At 35.0% G+C, this 22,873-nt stretch overlaps 2 protein-coding genes across 5 annotated transcripts; one reads left to right on the top strand and one right to left on the bottom strand.

Moving 5' to 3' along the window:
* Positions 1 to 301: 301 nt before the first annotated feature.
* LOC101267206 (zinc finger CCCH domain-containing protein 14-like) lies at positions 302 to 5,150 on the top strand. The gene is made up of 3 exons (XM_004234771.4): positions 302 to 567; positions 2,585 to 2,645; positions 4,050 to 5,150. Exons 1-3 carry the CDS (start codon positions 495 to 497, stop codon positions 4,756 to 4,758), a joined length of 843 nt encoding a protein of 280 aa, XP_004234819.1. The 5' UTR covers positions 302 to 494; the 3' UTR covers positions 4,759 to 5,150.
* A 1,901-nt stretch (positions 5,151 to 7,051) lies between these two features.
* LOC104646298 (uncharacterized) lies at positions 7,052 to 22,285 on the bottom strand. Of its 4 annotated transcripts, XM_069294933.1 has the most exons (4): positions 22,075 to 22,229; positions 14,191 to 14,255; positions 12,131 to 13,634; positions 7,052 to 7,322 (listed from the first exon to the last, which is right to left on the bottom strand). In XM_069294933.1, exons 2-3 carry the CDS (start codon positions 14,203 to 14,205, stop codon positions 13,011 to 13,013), a joined length of 639 nt encoding a protein of 212 aa, XP_069151034.1. In that variant the 5' UTR covers positions 14,206 to 14,255; positions 22,075 to 22,229; the 3' UTR covers positions 7,052 to 7,322; positions 12,131 to 13,010. The 4 variants fall into 4 exon arrangements, 1 of the variants encoding a protein (XP_069151034.1); XR_011219974.1 differs by lacking the exons at positions 7,052 to 7,322; positions 12,131 to 13,634; positions 14,191 to 14,255 and adding an exon at positions 19,288 to 19,696 and having other exon boundaries at positions 22,075 to 22,285; XR_740446.4 differs by lacking the exons at positions 7,052 to 7,322; positions 12,131 to 13,634; positions 14,191 to 14,255 and adding an exon at positions 19,288 to 19,771 and having other exon boundaries at positions 22,075 to 22,260.
* Positions 22,286 to 22,873: the final 588 nt, after the last annotated feature.

The following is a 22,873-nucleotide window of genomic DNA, read 5'->3' as shown; positions in this document are numbered from 1 at the left end:
ACTAATTATGTTAGAAATCGTAACTAATTTACTCTCTGTGAAATAAGTAAAACTGAACTAGGGAGTAACTCATAAATCAATAAATAATAAGAAGTCAAATATTAAATAGATAATCAAATTAACTGACTAAAATAAATCAAATAAAAATAAATAAGACATGTGTTCATTAATATTATAATAATTTATATCAAAAAATAGAAACTTATTGATAAAAATGTAGCAATATTAAATGGGTCCCAAGAATATTCATTTAATTTACCACAATAAACCAGGTATAAATTTAAGGTTAGATATCACTTTTTGGGTACTGTTTGTTGGTAGTATTTATTAAAATGTCACCTCTTTTGAACCGCCATACCCTTTTCTTCTTATCCTTTCTAGAAAAGCCCTAGTTAAACATTTTTAGAGTTTTTTCCCCAGCTCTTTTCTCCTGCTCTTTGTTGTTTGTTTGTTTCGTAATTTTGGATCGTCTTTAGATCTGTGAGTTGCTTGACATGGAAATCCGCAAGAGAAACAGGAATGAATCTGGTTTTAATGGCAATGCTGGTTTCAAAAAGGCTAAGCCAGGTTTCTGTTTCTATATTGTGCTTTTACTTTTAGATCTACTGTAGCTTGCTTTCAACTCTCCTGTGGTTGTAGAAGCATTTTTATTGTATTTCTGATAGTTTTTTTTAATTCCTCTTTAGAATAATTTTAGTGATACGTCGAAAAATTGGTTTTTCGTCTTCTTAATTCCTCTTTAGAGTAATTTTAGTGATATGTCGAAAAATTGGATTTTGTTGTGAGAAAAGCTCAAGCCAAGGCTCGGTGTTGCTTACTGCCTCCTCTGTAGCTGACTGCAACTGAGTTTGATTTTATTTAATATGTTATTGCCTATTGGCAATTGAAGAAAATATAGAGTGATGGGTGAAAAATTAGATTAGTTGAAGCAAAATTATCACTCTTGAGTTGTTAAATAAATTTGAATTCTTCAAATGTGAAAAGATTTGTAGAAATATATTAAAGTGTGCTGGAATATTTTGTCGGAGGATGTTATTACATAAACATTTAAATTCCGATGCATGGAGTTTAATCTTATACATAGAAACAATTGTTGATCTGGAATTGAAGATAATGGGTGCTCACTTGCATTAAGGGTAAACTGTAAACATAAACTAATCATAGTAAAAAGGTACATTAATTTATTAGTTTAGCTGATTTTTGGTTAATTATGTATAATCAATTCAATTGTTGGTTCATATGATCATTAAACCAAAATGAGTTTTTTTTTTTTTCAATAGGTTAGATATATGTTCTATGTTCACTATCAGAGCAGAAAAAAGAAAATTCCGTTCAAGAGAATACAGTTTTAAACAAATACATAGTATCAATTTAATAATTTTCAAAATAATTTGAGATCCAAATTAGATATCTTCCATAATATTCTTTGATGGTACTACTTTACTAACCTCATATAATATCCAACAAGAGCTAGGCTTACGAATAAAACATTTTACTATTATATTATGAGAGTGTGGAGCTTGACAGAAAAAAAATTCCAAAAGTATACGAGGGATGGTCTCTCTTAATCAAAGATATGATCAATATCATTTCAAACAGTTCTGCGTAATTACTAACCTATTCTAAGAAAGAAATGTGAATATGATAAATAAAAGAATTCTTAGGCAAGAAATTGCTGACCTGCCTTTAGAAGGTTTTTCCCATAAATTTGATATTATTAGTTGATTTCGTTTAGTTTCTTGTTAATAGGTGGGACTTCCATGGTGGAGTTCTCAAGTTCGAAATTTCTTCCCAGCGAAAACAAGGGGTCTGCCTTTTGGGTCAAGCTTGTCGCACTGGGCTTCCTAGTGTGGGTAACCTATCCTGTTTGGTTTGCAGACTATTGCATAGGAGTTGGAGTTTTATGGGTAGGGATCGCCGGTTCCCTTGTCATAAAAAAATTTAAGTGGTAAATAAATAAGAGAAAGGTAAATCTATTTTGTCTAAATTTAACTTGAACTAGGAAAAAATAGAAGAGGAACAAAAAAAGAAGAACAAGGAATGAGAAGTGCTAAAAAGGAAAGAAAGATTAATGTGAAAGTTGGCTGAAAAAGGAAGGAAAAGATAGAACATTATGTGCACAATTATCAGATTACATATGCTAAAAGCCAAAAAAGAAGAAGTTAAATAGCGGATATCCTTCAAAAGAAGGATAGAACCCTCGACCTTGCACAACCAAAATCCCGCCTTTTGGCCATAGCGCTCTGCTTCTCCAGGACAATGGGGGTTAACTATTCTATATGAACCAAGTAACTTCTACATAATTGATTGAATCCGTTGGTGGGTGCTTAAGCAACCCTAAGGGTACACATGGGTCTCCCACTGTATAGAAAACCCTAAAGAACCTCTAAATTGAAATTTAATATAGCTACGTCTGCTTTGTGTGATGAGTGGAGTATCTTGTAGTATTCACCTTATGTCACAAGGTAATTATTGTTTTGCTGATAATAAGAAATATAAATCTGTCTAATTTAAATCTAGCATCAATTTTAAACAGCGCACTAAATTCTAACTGTTAAAAAAATTAATTAACTTGGTGCAACAGAAATGGACTCACTATCAAGTGGTATAGGAAGCAAATCAAAGCCGTGCACAAAGTTCTTCAGGTACAAATCTTTGACTATCTAATGTAATTTTGAAGCGTAACCCTCAATTTATTGTGGACTCAGTTGAAGGCCAGTGCAACGATTCATAATTTCTAATATTGCTACTCTTGGCACAAGCGCCAAAAGAAAATATTCTCCTCCTGAGATTCCCAATAGCTCTAAAAGCATAATGATAATATTTTTTACTGAGATAAATATTGCCAGCTAATACGTATTCGGAGAAATTATAAAGTTTGCCGAGATAGCATTCCCAGCTGTAATGGAGATGGAGTGAGAAACAGTATGGTTACTCTGTGACATTTATGGTTTCTTATGTCCCAATAATTATGTAAATCGTCTGCCTACTAACTACTGTAACTGTTATTATTGTCCTTTCGGTGATATATTAGATCGAATGTATGTTATTCTTCCTGTTATTTACCAAGGTATGCTAGCTTTTGCCGTTTAATTCTTGTAATTTGCTATAGGAAAATATTAATGATTTTTATCACCCATAATCTTTTGAACTTGTTATGACAGTCTGAGAGCTATTCTAAGTTGGTTTACCATCCTAATAAGTGAATTACTGTTAAAATTTTTGAGACGGAAATACTTCTGCAAGCTCCAATACAGAATCCTTTGTGCATCTTCTAACAGTTTCCACTAATCATGTGAATAGTTCTGCGGTGAAGTTTTCTGAGTCCCCTTTGATGGTTGGGAGAACATAGAAGTTTATATTCTTTAGATTTTATTTTGATTTAAAAGAATAACGAGATCAGATGGAAGTGGTGTCCTACTATTTGGGTCATGACTGTTGATTTGCACAAAAGATATGGTCTATCCTTTTCCCCACTAGAAGTTACTTTGTCTATGGATGAGGGAGTTTATGTGTTAATTATTTTTGAAACTCATTCAAGTCCAGCCAGGTTGCTTAGCTTTCTGTCTGTTCTTATTTTTTCCAGCCAAGTTTGTAAGCTAGAGAAGTTTTGCAATAGTCTTTATGTCTGCTTTCGAGTGGGAAAAGGCAAGAAGCGCTCATCGACTTACTTGTAGTTGGTTTATATAACCTGGACTCTCCAATCCTTCTTCATGCTCATTGTCTTTGGAAATTGTGTTGTATAACTCTAGGCTCTCCCCATCCTACTTCATGCAGCCGGCTTACATGATTAAATCAATCTTAAGTGATGACTGTCAAACATGATAACTTCACTTGATAGTCCAGGAAAAAGACCCTTATTGCTTGGTTAGGTGTAATTGGAGAATTTGCATTGTATTTAGAGAGTACTTGTGCAAATATTTTAGCCTAGTTGTGTGGATGGAGTGATTATCTGCTTGCGATCTGCTGTTTGTGTTATTCATGCTTCTTAAGTGAAATGAGAAATCTTCTTTTAGGCTGATTTTTAACTTGATCTTGTTCCTATGCAGCACTGTTGGCTGCTCTTTTGGTGAGAACTGCCATTTTCTTCATTATGTTCCTGGTGGCTATAATGTTGTGGCCAAGATGATGAATATTGCACCATCTCCAGCATCACCTATTCCCAGTGGGAATACTCCTGCTGTGAAAACCAAAATTTGCAGCAAGTTCAACACAGCTGAGGGATGCAAGTTTGGGGACAAATGCCGTTTTGCTCATGGGGAGTGGGAAATTGGCAAGCCTATTGTGCCATCACCACGTGCCATGGGTGTTGGACCTATTCCTGACCGTTTTGGTGGGCGAAGGGAGTCTCCTGTTGCTAGCTTTGGTACATCAGCCACTGCAAAGATCAGCGTGGATGCTTTCCATGTGGGACCCATCATTGGGAAGGGCGGAGTGAACTCTAAGCACATCTGTTGGCAGACAGGAGCCAAACTGGCAATCCGTGAGCATGAAATGGATAAAAATCTGAGGAACATTGAGCTTGAAGGCACATTTGAACAAATATCGCAGGCTAGCGCCATGGTGAGAGAGCTGATCAGCAACCTTGGATCAGTTGGTGGCCCAGGAAGAACAGCTGCAGTACAGGGTGGACGTGCACCTCCAATGAACAACTACAAGACTAAGCTGTGCGAAAATTTTGCTAAAGGTTCTTGCACTTTTGGAGAAAGGTGCCACTTCGCCCATGGTGATGCTGAATTGCGCAAAACAGGGGGATGAGCATTACAGGTACCTTAGTCTTTGTAGTCCATTTCTAAGTGGAAAGCCCGATTGCGCTGATCCTTTGTAATATTCTCAATTTTTGGTCTCTTGTAATGCGCTGTTTCGTGGTATTAAGTTACTGCCATTTGAATGGAGAACATAAGTACCTAGTTTTAGCTGTGACATGTTTATTAGCTTTACCCCCCCTCCCCCCCTTCCCCTCCCCCTTTCCCTCTTCTGCTATGTTCCATTTTGATTGAAAACCCAAGCTATAAAAATGGATGAACTTAGTCTATCTTTCCATCTCTATGTATCTATATTATATTAGACATATGAAGTTTTTAAGAGAAGATGATTGAACTATCTGTTTCATTAAAATTCACAAAATTGTCATTTATTATTTTCTTGAATTATCTTTGATCTTTTATTTGTTTATTTTTAAGATTCAATTTTAAATTAGAACTTCTTTATATTTATAATTCATTTATGGATTTAAATTTCTTTCGTTATAGAGTTCACTTTTGGTGTAGGATTATCCTAACATAAACTGTGTAGGCGACAAAGGAAAGGAAAAACTAGATCTAAGTTCCAATATTTACTACCGAATCAGTTTGATTAGGTTTACTTGGAAAAATAACTAAAATACACAACTATAAGTTTTATATTCTCTAATTTTCTCTTCTTTTTTTAAATATTACATAATTACTTTTTTTTTTAATTTTAATATAAGTTTATATACATAACATTCTCTCTCCTATAATATACAATTATCCATTTTAATGCCTATTTTCTCTCCATTAAAATACTTAACCTTTTAAATGAGTTTTTGGATTTTGAAATATTAATTTAAATTAAAACATTGAATTTTGAAATTTTGAATTTCAAAATTCAAAATATCTGAAATTTCAAAAATTTGGACAATTTCTCTCCCGTTCAGTTCTTACTCCATCACGTTTTCAGTTCTTCTTTCTCCATAATCGTCTTTTTTCTTCTTAACCCAGCATATTTTATTAGTTTCTTCTTTTTCTTCTTAATCCATCATCGTTTTAACCCAACATCTTTTTCTTCTTAATCCATCATCGGTTCTTCTTTTCTTTCCTTTTTTTTTTTGTTAATTGTTCTATTACATCAAAGTAATAGATCCGTTAATTAATAGAAGGTTATATGATTCCGACGATGAAAATTGAAAAGAAAATAGAAAAAAGTCTTTGCATGATCCTATGAATCTTCAGAAGGATTCAAACAAAGACTCTGGCGAAACATCAAAATCAAAGGTTGTCAAAATACAACAAAAAAAGAAAAAAAAAGCAGAAAACATTGTTGTTAGGCCTACATTGTCTCGGGTTAGTATTTTGGTACTTAAAACTGTTGTTGAAATTAGTAAAAATTTTAAGGAATCCAATATGTATCAAAAATTATTATCATGTATCATGAAGTTCTGAAAATTGTTATAATGTATCATTCACTAAGTTTAATAACTGCGTTATTAACTGTGCTTAATGATACATATAGAATCAGTGTGTATAGTGTTTAGTCGATGTACTGATACATGTATTAGATATGTACCACATGTTATAATGTTTAGTCAATGCACTGATACATGTAGTAGATATGTATCACATGTTTTTTCATGTAGTATGAATTTTCTGAAAACTGATATCATGTATCATGTATCAGTAAGGTATTAGTTCGAAATTTAACAGATTGTTCATAAAAAATGTATTCAAAATAGATGATATAATATTTGATTTTCAAAATTTGAAATTAATATCCAATTACGTGCTGAATTTATGCTGATTAATGATCTGTTACAGTAAATTAAGTTGTTTTAGTAACAACATTAAATGTACCATTTTTTTCTCAACAGTTTAAACTTACCATGTATCATTTACCATGTATCACTAGAGTCTAAAGTATCACGGCACAACAAATTTAAGGAATTTTTTGTAAATACTAAATTTGTCGGGACAGAGTGTAATTATTGAATTACACTATGGGATTCATTAAATTTTTACAATAAAAAATACGTCTTCCTTCAACAAACAAACAACATTAGTACTTGGTAGAGAAATTTCAATACCTTAAGCGTTTAACTTGTTTTATCTTGAAGATGTTTGTCTTCATGTTTTCACGACGAGAGATGCAAGTTCAAAACACTAAAAGATACATCAGCGTTGTTGTCACGACCACAAACGAGCCGTGAGTGGCACCCACACTTACCCTACTATGTGAGCGAACCAACCAATCTAAACCCCAACATTTCAACCATAATAAACAGAATATAATGCGGAAGACTTAAAACTCATTAATATAACCAGTAAATAACTTCTAATATTTAATACTTATTATTCCCAAAATCTGGAAGTCATCACCATAAGAACATTCTATCCTCAAATTACTAAATCTAAGAGTATCTAGGAAGCTAAAATAAGTAAACAGATAGTCCATGTCCGAACTTCAGGGACATCAAGACATGAATGACAGAGAATCCAGTCCGAGCTAGGAACAATAGCTCACCCTGAAATCTGACGTGATGAAGACTGACTAGAGTTGAGGACGAGTTGAAGTCGATGGCACGTTTGCTGCACTCCACAAATAACAAAGAAGAAAATTACAAGTAGGGGTCAGTACAAGGCACAAGTACTGAGTAGGTATCATCGGCCAACTCAAAATACAAAGCAATATATATCAGATAATAACATAAAATCGACTACCATACTCAACTGGTGACAACAACAAGTACCATAACCATTGGCCACAACCCAAGCACATCTATGAGGACTCAAGCCTCCACACCATACTCATTTGGGAAATAGGTTCTTTAAATTTGAGTATATTAACACAATTCAAGATTCATTCTCTTTATCATCCTGGTGTCGGAACGTGACACTCCGACCCCCTACTACTACGTGTCGGTTCGTGACACCCGATCCCTTAATTCCTGGTGTCGGTACGTGACACTCCGATCCCCTAATTCTACGTGTCAATTTGTGACACTCCGATCCCCTAATACTACGTGTCGGAACGTGACACCCGATCCCCTAATACTACGTGTCAAAACGTGACACCCAATCCACTAATCTCATTCTTTTAGTTCGTCAATCCTTCTTTTATACCAAGGCATCATCATTAACAAAGTGGATTTAAGGTTTAAGATTCACAGCCTCATCTTTCCAATCCATCACAATTACATAATCACATCATGCAAGCACACAATTAAGCATATAGAAGACTTTACAATACTATCCAATACATATCATTCGCTATTAAGAGTTTACTATGAAATAGCATAAACCATAACCTACCTCCACCGAAGAATCGTGATCAGCAATCTACTTCTCAAATGCTTTTTTGCTTTCTCTTCGTTTTTCTTTCTCTGTCGCTCGTTCTCTCTTCTTTTCTTTTTAATTTTCTCCTCTTTCGAATTCCCTTTGTTTTACCCTAATTACCATATAATTAAGTATAAAAGATGATAAAAGTAACCCACTATTTATTTCAAGGTTATCTTCTTTAACTCCCAAGTAAATAAGTTATTAAACTTATCCCCTAATTCCATACAGTTTGTCATAAATAGTCCAAAACGCCCCTTAAAAACTTTAGCAGAAATCCGACCCAGGTGGAATTACGCCACTCGTGACGGCCCGTCGTGCCTGCGACGGTCCGTCCTACAGAGTCGTCACAGAGTTCAGAGACTCAATTTCATTTAAGAGGTCTGTGACGGTCCTTCGTGCCTACGACGGTCCGTGCTGTCATGTCGTCGCGAAGTTCAAAGAGTTGATTCCCCGTACCCAATTTTCAGAGTTTAAGTGTTTTGGCACGGAGACACTCGATGGTCCGTCGTGACCATGACGATCCGGCGTGTGATCCGTAGACACAGTCAATTTTTATCACAGTGATTCTACTGCTCGAAACCACTAAACAGGTCGTTACAATAGATACCAATTTACCCATCGTTCGTCCTCGAATGATCACAAGAAGAAAAACAAGGGCGAGAAAGAGTACCGGAATCTGTGAAAAGGTGTGGATATCTTTCTTGCATATCAGCCTCCTCCCAAGTGGACTCTTCAACTGGCCGATTCTTCCATTGAACCTTGATGGATGCAATCTCCCTTGATCTCAACTTGCGGACTTCTCTATCTAAAATGGCAACAGGCTCCTCCTCATAAGACAACTTCTCATCAAGAAGATTTGAATCCCAACGAATGATGTAGTTTCCATCCCCATGGTATCTTTTCAGCATAGACACAGGAAATACCGGGTGCACTCCTGAGAGTCTTGGGGGCAAGGCTAATTCATAAGCTACCTCCCCCACGCGCTTCAGAACTTCAAATGGACCAATGTACCTCGGACTAAGCTTACCTCGCTTACCGAACCGCATCACCCCTTTCATGGGTGAAACCTTCAGCAAGACTTGTTCACCCCCCATAAAATCCAAGTCTCTAACCTTTCGATCTACATATTCCTTCTGTCTACTTTGAGCCGCTAAAAGCTTTTCTTGAATGCATTTCACTTTATCTAACGATTCCCTCAGAAGGTCAGTACCCCAAGGTCTAACCTCAAATGCATCAAACCACCCAATGGGAGACCTACATCTTCTCCCATACAATGCCTCGAATGAGGCCATATAAATACTCGAGTGATAGCTATTATTGTATGAAAACTCTGCTAAGGGTATGAAGTTATCCCAATGACCACCAAACTCTATCACACATGCACAAAGCATATCTTCGAACACTTGAATCGTTCGCTCAGACTGACCATCGGTCTGAGGGTGAAATGCGGTACTAAGATCCAACCTAGTACCTAATTCAGCATGCAATGTTTTCCAAAACTTAGAAGTAAACTGCGTACCTCTATCTGATATGATGGAAAGTGGGACTCCATGCAATCGAACAATTTCTGAGATATAAAGTTTGGCTAACTTCTCTGCATTGTAAGTCACCTTGACCGGAATGAAATGAGCAGACTTAGTTAATCTGTCAACAATTACCCAAATGGAGTCATATTTACTCATTGTCTTTGGAAGACCAACCACGAAGTCCATTGCAATTCTCTCCCACTTCCATTCCGGAATGGGCATTCTCTGAAGTGTCCCTCCAGGCCTCTGGTGTTCATACTTTACCTGCTGACAATTCGGGCATTGAGCAACAAAATCAACAATGTTACGCTTCATTCTACTCCACCAAAAATGTTGCTTTAGGTCACGATACATCTTGGTTGCACCAGGATGTATAGAATACCTTGAACTATGAGCCTCTATAAGAATAGTGTGAATCAAATCATCGACGCGGGGTACACATACCCCTTAATTCTCAAAACACCTTCCTCATCGATTTTTGCTTCTTTAGCCTCTCCTCGCAATACCTTATCTCGAATCCGGATCAGTTTCTCATCAGTAAACTGCTTTCCTTTAATCTTGTCAAGAAAGGAAGATCTTGCCTCCACACAGGCCAAAAATCCTCCCTTCTCTAGTACTTCCAGCCTTATAAAGTCATTAGCCAGAGTCTGAACCTCTCTAGCCAATGGGCGTCTAGAAACCTGCAAGTGAGCTAGACTTCCCATGCTCCCTGTCTTTCTACTTAAAGCATCTGCCACAACATTATCTTTTCCCGGATGATACAAGATAGTGATATCATAGTCCTTCAGTAGTTCCATCCACCTCCTCTGTCTCAAATTCAAATCTTTCTGAGTAAAGACATACTGTAAACTACGATGATCCGTATAGACTTCACACTTAACCCCATATAGATAATGTCTCCATTGTTTTAATGCAAACACTACTGCAGCCAACTCCAGATCATGGGTTGGATAATTACGTTCATGCACCTTTAATTGCCTCGAAGCATAAGCAATTACATTCTTCTCTTGCATTAGCACTGCACCCAAACCAGAATAGGATGCATCACAATAAACAATGAAATTCTTACCTTCCACTGGCAGGGTAAGAATTGGTGTAGTAGTCAACAAGGTCTTGAGTTTCTGAAAGCTTTCTTCACACTCGCCCGACCATACAAATGGAACACTCTGCTTAGTCAAGTTTGTCAATTGGGAAGCAACAGAAGAAAATCCCTTGACAAATCGACGGTAGTATCTATCTAAACCAACAAAGCTCCTTACCTCTGTAACATTAGTAGGTCTCACCCAACTCTTCACTTCTTCGATCTTAGAAGGATCCACCATTACTCCATCTTTAGAAACCACATGCCCCAAGAAGGACACTGAATCTAGCCAAAACTCACACTTGGAGAATTTGGCATAAAGCTTTTTCTCCCTCAACATTTCTAATACAATTCTCAAGTGCTCCTCATGTTCTTTCCTGCTCTTTGAGTATACCAGTATATCATCAATGAATACAATGACAAAGAGATCCAGATATGGCTTAAAAATCCCGATCATCAAGCTCATGAAAGCAGCAGGGGCATTCGTAAGCCAAAAGACATTACTAAGAACTCATAATGTCCATACCTGGTCCGAATAGCAGCCTTTGACACATCCGTTGCCCATATTTTCAATTGATGATAACCAGATCTCAAATCGATTTTTGAGAAGGTACAAGCACCTTGTAACTGATCGAACAAATCATCGATGCAAGGAAGAGGATACTTGTTCTTAATGGTTACCTTATTCAGTTGCCTGTAGTCTATGCACATCCGAAAACTTCCATCCTTCTTCTTCACAAACAAAACAGCGGCACCCCAAGGGGATGCACTTGGTCTGATAAAGCCTTTGCTTAACAACTCTTGAAGTTGGGCCTTTAACTCTCTTAACTCAGCGAGCCATTCTATAAGGGGGAATGGAAATGGGCGAGTACCCGGCTCCAGATCAATGCAGAAATCAATATCTCTATCCAGTGGCATACCAGGAAGGTCTGCAGGAAACACATCCAGAAACTCACGGACTATCGGAACAGACTCAACTGAAGGTACTTGGGTAGTATCATCCCTGAGGTGTGCCAAGAAAGCTAAACACCCTTTACTAACCATTCTCTTAGCACGAAGAAAGGAGATGATACGAACTGGAGTGGAAGTGTAATCACCCTCCCATACTAACGGATCTATCCCAGGCTTGGCCAACGTTACAGTTTTAGCATTACAATCTAAGATTGCAAAATTTGGAGAAAGCCAAGTCATACCCAGAATTACATCGAAGTCAACCATTTCTAGGATAACCAAGTCTACATGAGTATTGCTCCCCACAAGAGTCACAAGACAAGACCTATACACCTTTTCAACTATAACAGACTCACCCACCGGAGTAGAAACACGAATAGGCATGTCAAGCAAATCACAATGTAAATCAAAACCAGTAGCAAATGAGGAAGATACATATGAAAATGTGGATCCAGGATCAAATAATACAGAAGCCATGAAATCACAAACCAAAAGATTACCTGTGATAACAGCATCAGATGTCTCCGCTTCAGACCTCCCAGGGAAAGCATAACAATGGGCCCTATCACCTGTCTGCCCATTTCCCCTACCATGTTGCGCTGCAGTAGTTCCAGTTTGCCTGCCACCCCGGTTAATTTGGTGACCTCCATTACCTTGGCCACCCCGTCCTCCAGAATAGCGGCCTCTTCCATGACCACCTCTACCTCTGACTATTGGGGGTCTGTAACTCTGTTTTGGACAATACCTCATAATATGTCAAGTCTCCCCACATCCATAACACTCTCTGGGTTCAAGCATAGGTCTCTATGAGAACGACGGAGTCTGGGGATAACCCCCAAACTCAGAGAAGTGTTGACCGGTCTGCGGTGGACCCCCAGCTACAGCCTGCAGTGAAGACTGAATAGGTCGGGCTGGGTAACCTCCTGAACTCTGCCCTCTGGAGTAAGACCCACCAAACTCACCTCCCTTACGAAACTTCTTAGGTGTCGATGCCATGGTGAAGTCGTCTGGCTTCACTCCCTCCACTTCTATCACAAAATCTACCACCTCCTGAAAGGATTTTGCTGCAGTAGCTACCTGTAAGGCTGGAATCTGCAAATCTGACCTCAATCCCTTCACAAAACGGCGAATCCTCTCTTGTGGACTGAAGCAAAGCTGGGTGTCATACCTGGATAATGCATGAAACTTAGCCTCATAAGCAGTAACCGACATCCTGCCTTGCTCTAGGCTCAAGAACTCATCTCTCTTCCTATCCCTCAAAGTCCGGGGTATATACTTCTCCATAAACAAGCTAGAGAATGATGCCCAAGTCATGGGTGGTGCCTGTGCTGGTTGACACTCAACATACGATCGCCACCACATTTTGGCATTTCCCTGAAACTAATAGGTTACAAACTCAATACCGAATCGTTCCACTATGCCCATCTTATGTAGCAGCTCATGACAATCAACTAGAAAATCATAGGCATCCTCAGATTCAGCACCCTTGAAAACTGGAGGTTTCAACTTCAAGAACTTAGTGAAAAGTTCATGTTGATCACTTGTCATTATAGGCCCTGTAGTCAACCGAGGAAACGTGCTTATTTCCAATGAGGTATCCATGCGGGGAGCCACAACAGCTGCGTGTTGTACTCCCGGAACCTGAGGTGCTGGTACAAAAAACACTGGAGGTGTCTGGCCTTGATCAGATAACCCGCTAAGATAAGTAAGAACATGATTAATCATCTCTGGGGTTGGTTGGGGTGGTAATTCCTCATTCTGCACTTGTTCATTCTCCCCTTCCTCACCCTCTCTTAATACTTCCTCAGTCGGTGGAGGAGTCACCGCCCTAGTACTAGCTGGGCCAGGTGCTTGTCCTCTTCCTCTAGTGGACGTCCTCTCGCGACCTCTACCACGGACTCTTGCCACTGCTCCTCTTCGAGCTACAGCCTCAGTGGCTGGTTCAGACGCATCTTGTCTTGCCGGTGTTAGTGTTGGCGCAGTTGTTGCTCTAGTTCTAACTATCTGCGAAATAGAGTGAAGATGGTCAGATACCAATTTGTATCACCTAGATACCAATTGGATCCAAGTAATAGCACGAAAGAAAGAAATAATGGAATTTTCCTAAAGTCTTATAGCCTCTCAAAAAAAAGTAAAGGCGTCCCCCTACCGTTCGTCAAGACTCTACTAAACTCGTTCTTGTGTGATGAGACCAACGAACCTAATGGTCTGATACCAAGTTTGTCACGACCCAAAACGAGCCGCGAGTGGCACCCACACTTACCCTACTATGTGAGCGAACCAACCAATCTAAACCCCAACATTTCAACCATAATAAACAGAATATAATGCGGAAGACTTAAAACTCATTAATATAACCAATAAATAACTTCTAAAATTTAATACTTATTATTCCCAAAATCTGGAAGTCATCACCACAAGAACATTCTATCCTCAAATTACTAAATCTAAGAGTATCTAGGAAGCTAAAATAAGTAAACAGATGGTCCGTGTCCGAACTTCAGGGACATCAAGACATGAATTACAGAGAATCCAGTCCGAGCTAGGAACAATAGCTCACCCTGAAATCTAACATGATGAAGATTGGCTAGAGTTGAGGACGAGTTGAAGTCGATGGCACGTTTGCTGCACTCCACAAATAACAAAGAAGAAAATTACAAGTAGGGGTCAGTACAAGGCACAAGTACTGAGTAGGTATCATCGGCCAACTCAAAATAGAAAGCAATATATATCAGATAATAGCATAAAATCGACTACCATACTCAACTGGTGACAACAACAATTACCATAACCATTGGCCACAACTCAAGCACATCTATGAGGACTCAAGCCTCCACACCATACTCATTTGGGAAATAGGTTCTTTAAATTTGAGTATATTAACACAATTCAAGATTCATTCTCTTTATCATCCTGGTGTCGGAACGTGACACTCCGACCCCCTACTACTACGTGTCGGTTCGTGACACCCGATCCCTTAATTCCTGGTGTCAGTACGTGACACTCCGATTCCCTAATTCTACGTGTCGGTTCGTGACACTCCGATCCCCTAATACTACGTGTCGGAACGTGACACCCGATCCCCTAATACTACGGGTCGGAACGTGACATCCGATCCACTAATCTCATTCTTTTAGTTCGTCAAGCCTTCTTTTATACCAAGGCATCATCATTAACAAAGTGGATTTAAGGTTTAAGATTCACAGCCTCATCTTTCCAATCCATTACAATTACATAATCACATCATGCAAGCACACAATTAAGCATATAGAAGACTTTACAATACTACCCAATACAGATCATTCGCTATTAAGAGTTTACTATGAAATAGCATAAACCATAACCTACCTCCACCGAAGAATCGTGATCAGCAATCTACTTCTCAAATGTTTTTTGCTTTCTCTTCATTCTTCTTTCTCTCTCGCTCGTTCTCTCTTCTTTTATTTTTAATTTTCTCGTCTTTCAAATTCCGTTTGTTTTTACCCTAATTACCATATAATTAAGTATAAAAGATGATAAAAGTAACCCACTATTTATTTCAAGGTTATCTCCTTTAACCCCCAAGTAAATAAGTTATTAAACTTATCCCCTAATTTCGTACAGTTTGTCATAAATAGTCCAAAATGCCCCTTAAAAACTTTAGCAGAAATCCGACCCAGGTGGAATTACGCCACTCATGACGGCACATCGTGCCTGCGACAGTCCGTCCTGCAGAGTCGTCACAGAGTTCAGAGACTCAATTTCATTTAAGAGGTCTGTGACGGTCCGTCGTGCCTACGACGGTCCGTGCTGCCATATCGTCGCGAAGTTCAGAGAGTTGATTCCCCTTACCCAATTTTCAGAGTTTAAGTGTTTTGACACGGAGACACTCGACGGTCCGTCGTGACCATGACGATCCGTTGTGTGATCCGTGGACACAGTCAGTTTTTATCACAGTGATTCTACTGCTCGAAACTACTAAACAGGTCGTTACAGTCGTACAATTGCATGCTCTAATCTAATCTTTGGTTTGATGTCTCTTAGTTCACTTTTTTTAGTCACCAAAAGAAAAAAAATAAATGTTCCTGTTATTTTTTCATATTTCCATTTTTTTTGAAGAATTACATTAGGTGAACAAATAGGAAAATGGAAAAGGAGGGTGGTGAAATGGGAGGTAAAAGTGTGTAAATGGAATAAAACAGATTGTTCATAAAAAATGTATTCAAAATAGATGATATAATCTTTGATTTTAAAAATTTGAAATTAATATCCAATTATGTGCTGAATTTATGCTGATTAATGATCTGTTACAGTAAATTAAGCTGTTTTAGTAACAACATTAAATGTACTATTTTTTCCCCATTTTTTTCTCAACAGTTTAAACTTACCATGTATCACTAGAGTTTAAAGTATCACGGCACAACAAATTTAAGGAATTTTTTGTAAATACTAAATTTGTCAGGACAGAGTTTAATTATTGAATTACACTATGGGATTCCTGAAATTTTTACGATTTACTTATGTTAGTCTCGAATTATAGCTCAATTAGTGTATTAGTTCGTGTTTTGCATGACTAAAAAATATTTCTAAATTTTTAATGTAATATTTTTCTGATGCAAACAGTAACATGTCTAGATAGATTTCTTAAGTGTGGTCATTGAAAGGTAAGAATGTACAGTCTTCTGTCACTATCTTATTGCAGAGAAACCATTTTGAAAAATATAAATTCAAGTCACTGTCTTATGGATGTCGATAAACTATTTTGAAAAATATAAATTTAAGTGCAACAAATTCAGGTACGAGAAGACATTAAAGAAATTACAACAAGTGATAAGGTAACAGTGTGAAATCTATTAAAAGGGATCCAAAATAACAATGTAGTTTGAAACTTAACAACAAACTAGTATTCATTATAGAAAACAATAATACCAATGATAAGCTCAAATAAATAATACTAACCACTAGTCATCGTAAGGACAATAACTCCTTACTAATCTTCTACCCTAATATGTGTTATCTATGTCCTTTTATTTAAAGATATGTTATCCGTAATTTAAAGTTTCATCATATCCTATTTATCACACTTTTTTAGCTTACCTCTGTCTCTCTTCGTACTTGTTATAACCAACCTCTCATACCTCCTCAATGATGCGTCTACACATCTCCTTTCACATGTTTGAATCATTCAGTATCACTTCTCTCATCATGTCCACCATCGAGGCTACTTTCACCTTTTCATGAATAACCTTATTTCTAATTTTATCGCTCTAGTATGATCACATATCTACCTCAACATCCTTATCTCCACAATAATATCGTGAAATTTTTTGATTGACTAATAATCTTCCTATACAACAATGTTGGTCTAACCACCACTCAATAGATTTACATTTGAGTTTTGACTGTACCTTTTTATTAGGTAGAGCATCAGAGGTGAGCCTCTAGTCCATTCACGTCGCACAAATATGATGTGGTCCCTTAAATTATAAAGCCAAGATACTTGAAGTTGTTTCTCTTGGAAATTTTTCAAGTGTCAAGCCTCACTTCCATGCCTACCTCATGCATCATCATGAAATTTGCACTCCACATAATTTATCTTGGTCCTTACTCAACTTGAACTTACTTAATCTCCAAAGTTTGTCTCCACACCTATAACATAGCATTTGTGTCACTATACGTCTTGTTAATTAATACTATGTCATCCAATAGTAACATAAATCCTATCACTTCATCTCGAATATCTCTTGTCAATTCATCTAATAAGAAGGCAAGACTAAGGGTCCGTTTGGATGGGCTTAATAAAAGCAGCTTTAAAAAAGTACTTTTGAAAGTGCTGAAACTTATTTTTAAAAATAAGCAGTTATGCGTTTGGATAAAAGTGCTGAAGTTAAAAAAAAAGTTGTTGATGTGTTTGGCAAATAAGTGCTGATAAACAGCTTTTTAAATTAAAATGTCTGAAATACCCTTAAAAGTTGTTAACATAATAAAAGTTAATTAATTTATATTTTATAGCCATAAATAATTATATTTTGCTATCATTCACATATTTCTTTCTCATCACAAATTATTTATAAGAGGAATATAAACTTATTATATATTTTAAAGATATATAATTTGAATAGATCAAAGAACGATTTAAGATTTTATTTTAGTTTCATCCATTGGTAATAATAATAGTATATCATTCACATATTTCTTTATTATCACAAATTATTTATAAGAGGAATATAAATTTTTATTTAAGTTATATGTGCAACTTATTTTACATTTTAATAATATATAATTTGAATAGATCACTTGATACTTGGGACAATACATTGAAAGGTTTCAAGTGTTTAGGAATGAACGTTGGATTTTTACGTGCAAGGATAAGTAAGCTTGATAGTTTATTAAGTGAATCGAAAGACGTTCTTGAATCAAAGAAAGTTGAGCTAGCTGAAGCAAAAGAGGAAATGAGGATTATTGAAGAAAAGGTATTAAAAGTGAAACAAGTGATGAAGAATGTAGAATCTGAAATTCAGGCCTTAACAAAGGAAGAAGCATACTTTGAGCTCAATTTCAAGGCATTGGCTGCTTCTCCATGGTAGAAAAAATTGGTTATAATTAGTTATTGAAGAAGCCTTTTGAGATTCCTAGCAGGGATATATAACTCTTTCTGCTAATTTTTTGTGAGGTTATATGAGCCATCATATTCTTTTTCTAGTGTAATTGGCTAAACTTTTTGTAAATGTTCGAAATTAAATATTTATTTATATCGGATCATATGTTCATTAGGAGACTTTGACCAAAATAAGCCATTCTATAAATCAATGTACCAAAATAGTATATTTTTAATTTTTTTTACAAAATTAGTATAAACGTGGTTCACAGTAACGTTTTATGCTTTATTTAATTTTAAAAAATTTAATGGAAAAAAAGCAAAAGTTCACGGAGCAAACAGAAATAAAACGTTATTGACAATAACGTTTTATACTTCGTTATCTAGAATCACGTTTTAGAGCTAAAACGTTACTCAAATTAATAGTAATTATCTATCATCCACACGTGAAAAGGGAAAAATAGAAGAAAGAAATGTTAGAGTTATGTGGGTAATTTGAAGATTGTATAAAAATATTAAGGATAAAAAGGTAAAAATGTGGTCAGCTTAAAAACTGGTCAAACTGACTTAAAAGCTGATTTTTGACTTATTTAGTTGTTTGACAATCCTCAAAATAACTTATTTTAAGTTTAAAAAAACTTATTTTAAGCCAAAAGTTAAAAGCTGGGGTAGGGGTGCTTTTTTTTTTCCAGCTTATAAGCTATTTTAAGTTGACCACATTTTTACCTTTTTATCCTTAATATTTTTATACAATCTTCAAATTACCCACATAACTCTAACATTTCTTTCTTCTATTTTTCCCTTTTCACCGTGTGGATGATAGATAATTACTATTAATTTGAGTAACGTTTTAGCTCTAAAACGTGATTCTAGATAACGAAGTATAAAACATTATTGTCAATAACGTTTTATTTCAGTTTGCTCCGTGAACTTTTGCTTTTTTTTCCATTAAATTTTTTAAAATTAAATAAAGCATAAAACGTTACTGTGAACCACGTTCATACTAATTTTGTAAAAAAAACTAAAAATATACTATTTTGGTACATTGATTTATAGAATGGCTTATTTTGGTCAAAGTCTCCTAATGAACATACGATCCGATATAAATAAATATTTAATTTCGAACATTTACAAAAAGTTTAGCCAATTACACTAGAAAAAGGATATGATGGCTCATATAACCTCACAAAAAATTAGCAGAAAGAGTTATATATCCCTGCTAGGAATCTCAAAAGGCTTCTTCAATAAATAATTATAACCAATTTTTTTCTACCATGGAGAAGCAGTCAATGCCTTGAAATTGAGCTCAAAGTATGCATCTTTCTTTGTTAAAGCCCGAATTTCAGATTCTACATTCTTCATCACTTGTTTCACTTTTAATACCTTTTCTTCAATAATCCTCATTTCCTCTTTTGCTTCAGCTAGCTCAACTTTCTTTGATTCAAGAACGTCTTTCGATTCACTTGATAAACTATCAAGCTTACTTATCCTTGTACATAAAAATCCAACGTTCATTCCTAAACACTCGAAATCTTTCAAAGTATTGTCCCAAGTATCAAGTGATCTATTCAAATTATATATTATTAAAATGTAAAATTAGTTGCACATATAACTTAAATAAAAATTTATATTCCTCTTATAAATAATTTGTGATAATAAAGAAATATGTGAATGATAGACTATTATTATTACCTATGGATGAAACTAAAATAAAATCTTAAATCGTTCTTTGATCTATTTAAATTATATATCTTTAAAATCTATAATAAGTTTATATTCCTCTTATAAATAATTTGTGATGAGAAAGAAATATGTGAATGGTAGCAAAATATAATTATTTATGGCTGTAAAATATAAATTAATTAACTTTTATTATGTTAACAACTTTTAAGGGTATTTCAGACATTTTGATTTAAAAAGCTGTTTATCAGCACTTATTTGCCAAACACATCAACAACTTTTTTTTAACTTTAGCACTTTTATCCAAACGCATAACTGCTTATTTTAAAAATAAGTTTCAGCACTTTCAAAAGTACTTTTTTAAAGATGTTTTTATTAAGCCCATCCAAACGGGCCCTAAGACTAAGACTATTATTGTAAATTTTATTTCCTTTATTCTTTACTTCTTTCCTTTAACACATAGAGTAAGAATGTACATTTTATTTTCTTTAATGAGTGTGAGTCCTAAAACTACCAAACCATTAAATAATCTCCATGTACATCAAATTACCAAATCAACAAATAATCTTCACTTAGATTAAGACTAAGACTATTACTATAAATTTTATTCCCTTAATTCTTTACTTCATTCCTTAACACGTAGAACAACATTGTACATTTTATTTTCTTTATTGCTCACTTGTTTCGTTAAGTGAAACGTGTACAATCTCACACAAATTCACGTCATTTTACTTTTAAGTTTCTCAATATCTCAATGCACAACATGCTACTATTAGTTTAGATTTTATTTTCTTTATTCTTCACTTCTTTCCTTAAGTGGAACATGTATCTATAGTCTTGTGCAAATTCATGTCATTTTACTTTCAAGTTTCACAATAACTCAATACACAAAATGCTACTCTACTTTCAAGTTTCACAGAATCTCAATGCACAAAATGCTACTTTCTCCATTCACTTTAAATTATCATAATTTTCTTTTTAAAAATCAAATTATTGATGAATTAAGCATTTTAATTTTAAAATGTTTAATGTAAAAATGGTTAAGTGTTGAATCATGGACTCACATGTGGTACTCCATTACTAAAATGTTTCTTTGTAGCATGAAAAGATCATTATTTCTTTTACCCATTGCAAAATCTTTCATATTATTTCACTTATAATGTCTTGTAGCTCCTGTAACCTCCGAGACATAATTCTTCTATTCATTTACCTACATAATTATTCACGTTATTCATATTAAATATAAGGAAGAATTTCTCTCATGTAAATATTGGTGTTTCTTCCTTTGTGAGGTATGAAAAAAGAACATGAGAAGTGTGGAAAAATATTATAGTGTATAGTGAGGTGAGTGTAGTGACGGAGAGAGTTGAGACAAAAGAAAATATTCTAAGTCTTCAACTATATTCACTATACAAAAGAGAGTAAATATATGTTGAAGGAAGGTGTTTTTTATGTGGAGCTTTGGACTCTTCAATTAATTCAAAGTTGCTTGTACTACGTTGTTGGACTGTTGTATATTGGAGGGGACAATGATGTATGTTTTGGGTTTGGGTACCCATGTGAATCGACCCGACCCGATCTAACCAAAACTTATTTTTTTCTGATTAAAAAAAAAGGAGAAGAAGATAAATATTAATTTAAAAAGGAGTGGGAATAGTTACATAGTAACTGTTCCAACATTAATATTCTCACTTTTTAATCTAAGTTATTTTTTTCTTTTCTTTAACACTTCAATAAGGAGAAACAAAAAGAATAACAAAAAACAAGACACAATAAAAACATTTAGTTTGTGAAACTATCTTTGTTTCCCAGTGATTAAAAGAAGGATTTGGATCAAATCATCCAGATCGTAAATTTCATTCCACCAAAGAAGGATTTGGAGAAAATCATTCAATTTGTGAATTTTATTCTGCTGCAACAATCAAAGGCACACAAATCTTATACCAAACTTTATTTAAATTCTTTCATTGGTAGCAGAGCCACCGTTAAATGCTCCATGATATTGTAGTATTTGTTGAAATTATGTACTGGTTGTGTGTTACTAAATATATATATCTATATATATACATATATCTTGTGTCAAGAATATTTATATGAAGATCAATATATTTATTTTTTAAAACTATGGTGAAATCGAATTCATATGTTAGAAGAAAATTGAATTAGATTTTAAATTTAAGAACATACCTTTAATTCTTGTACTTGGTATTCTGACGATGAAGTGTCTTTTATTATTTGTTGGCAAAATAATTAAAGATGCTTAGTTTTTGTTTTCGGTAGAGAATAATTTTTTTCTGTCTATCGTGGATGAAGGAAAGGATAAAGAAAATTGTTTTTCTCTCTGTCGTGAATGAAACGTTTTTGCTTCTATTTGTTTTCTTTTTGATGTTTTTAATCTAAATAAAAGGTTGAAAAAAAAAAAGTTTAAGTTAGATAAGGACTTCAAAAAGTGATTGTTTCTATCTAAATAATTTAAAGTATAAAAAAATAAAAAAAAATGATAGGGAGTTTAAGGGAAAATTATACTCTTTTTTATTAAGATTTAAAATGAAAAGAAAAAATAAATAGTCCCGCGTAATTTTTTTAAAAAAATTGGGATGTGTTTCTTTCTTTCGTTTCTTTTGATTTTTTGTCTTTTTCTGTAAAGATCAAGAATAAAAAAAGATGATTCCACTATCCAAATAAATTAAAAAAAGAAAAAGAAAAAAAGAGGATTTCTTTTATCCTTTTCTGTTAAGAATTAAAAAGAAAAGGAAAATAAATAGTCCCACATATTTTTTAAAATTATTTGGGACGTGTTTCTTTATTTCCTTTCTTTTGATTTTTGTCTCTTTCTGTAACGATCAAGAAGAAAGAGGGATGATCCCACTATCCAAATAATTATAAAAGAAAATGAAAAAGAGGATTTCTTTTGTCCTTTTCTCTTAAGTATTAAAAAGAAAAAGAAAAATAAGATGATCCAATTTTGTTTAGTAAAATACTTATA

This window comes from Solanum lycopersicum, chromosome 3 (assembly GCF_036512215.1).
Source record: "Solanum lycopersicum chromosome 3, SLM_r2.1".
Lineage (NCBI taxonomy): Eukaryota > Viridiplantae > Streptophyta > Magnoliopsida > Solanales > Solanaceae > Solanum > Solanum lycopersicum.
This window is presented reverse-complemented; position numbering and strand designations above follow the sequence as displayed.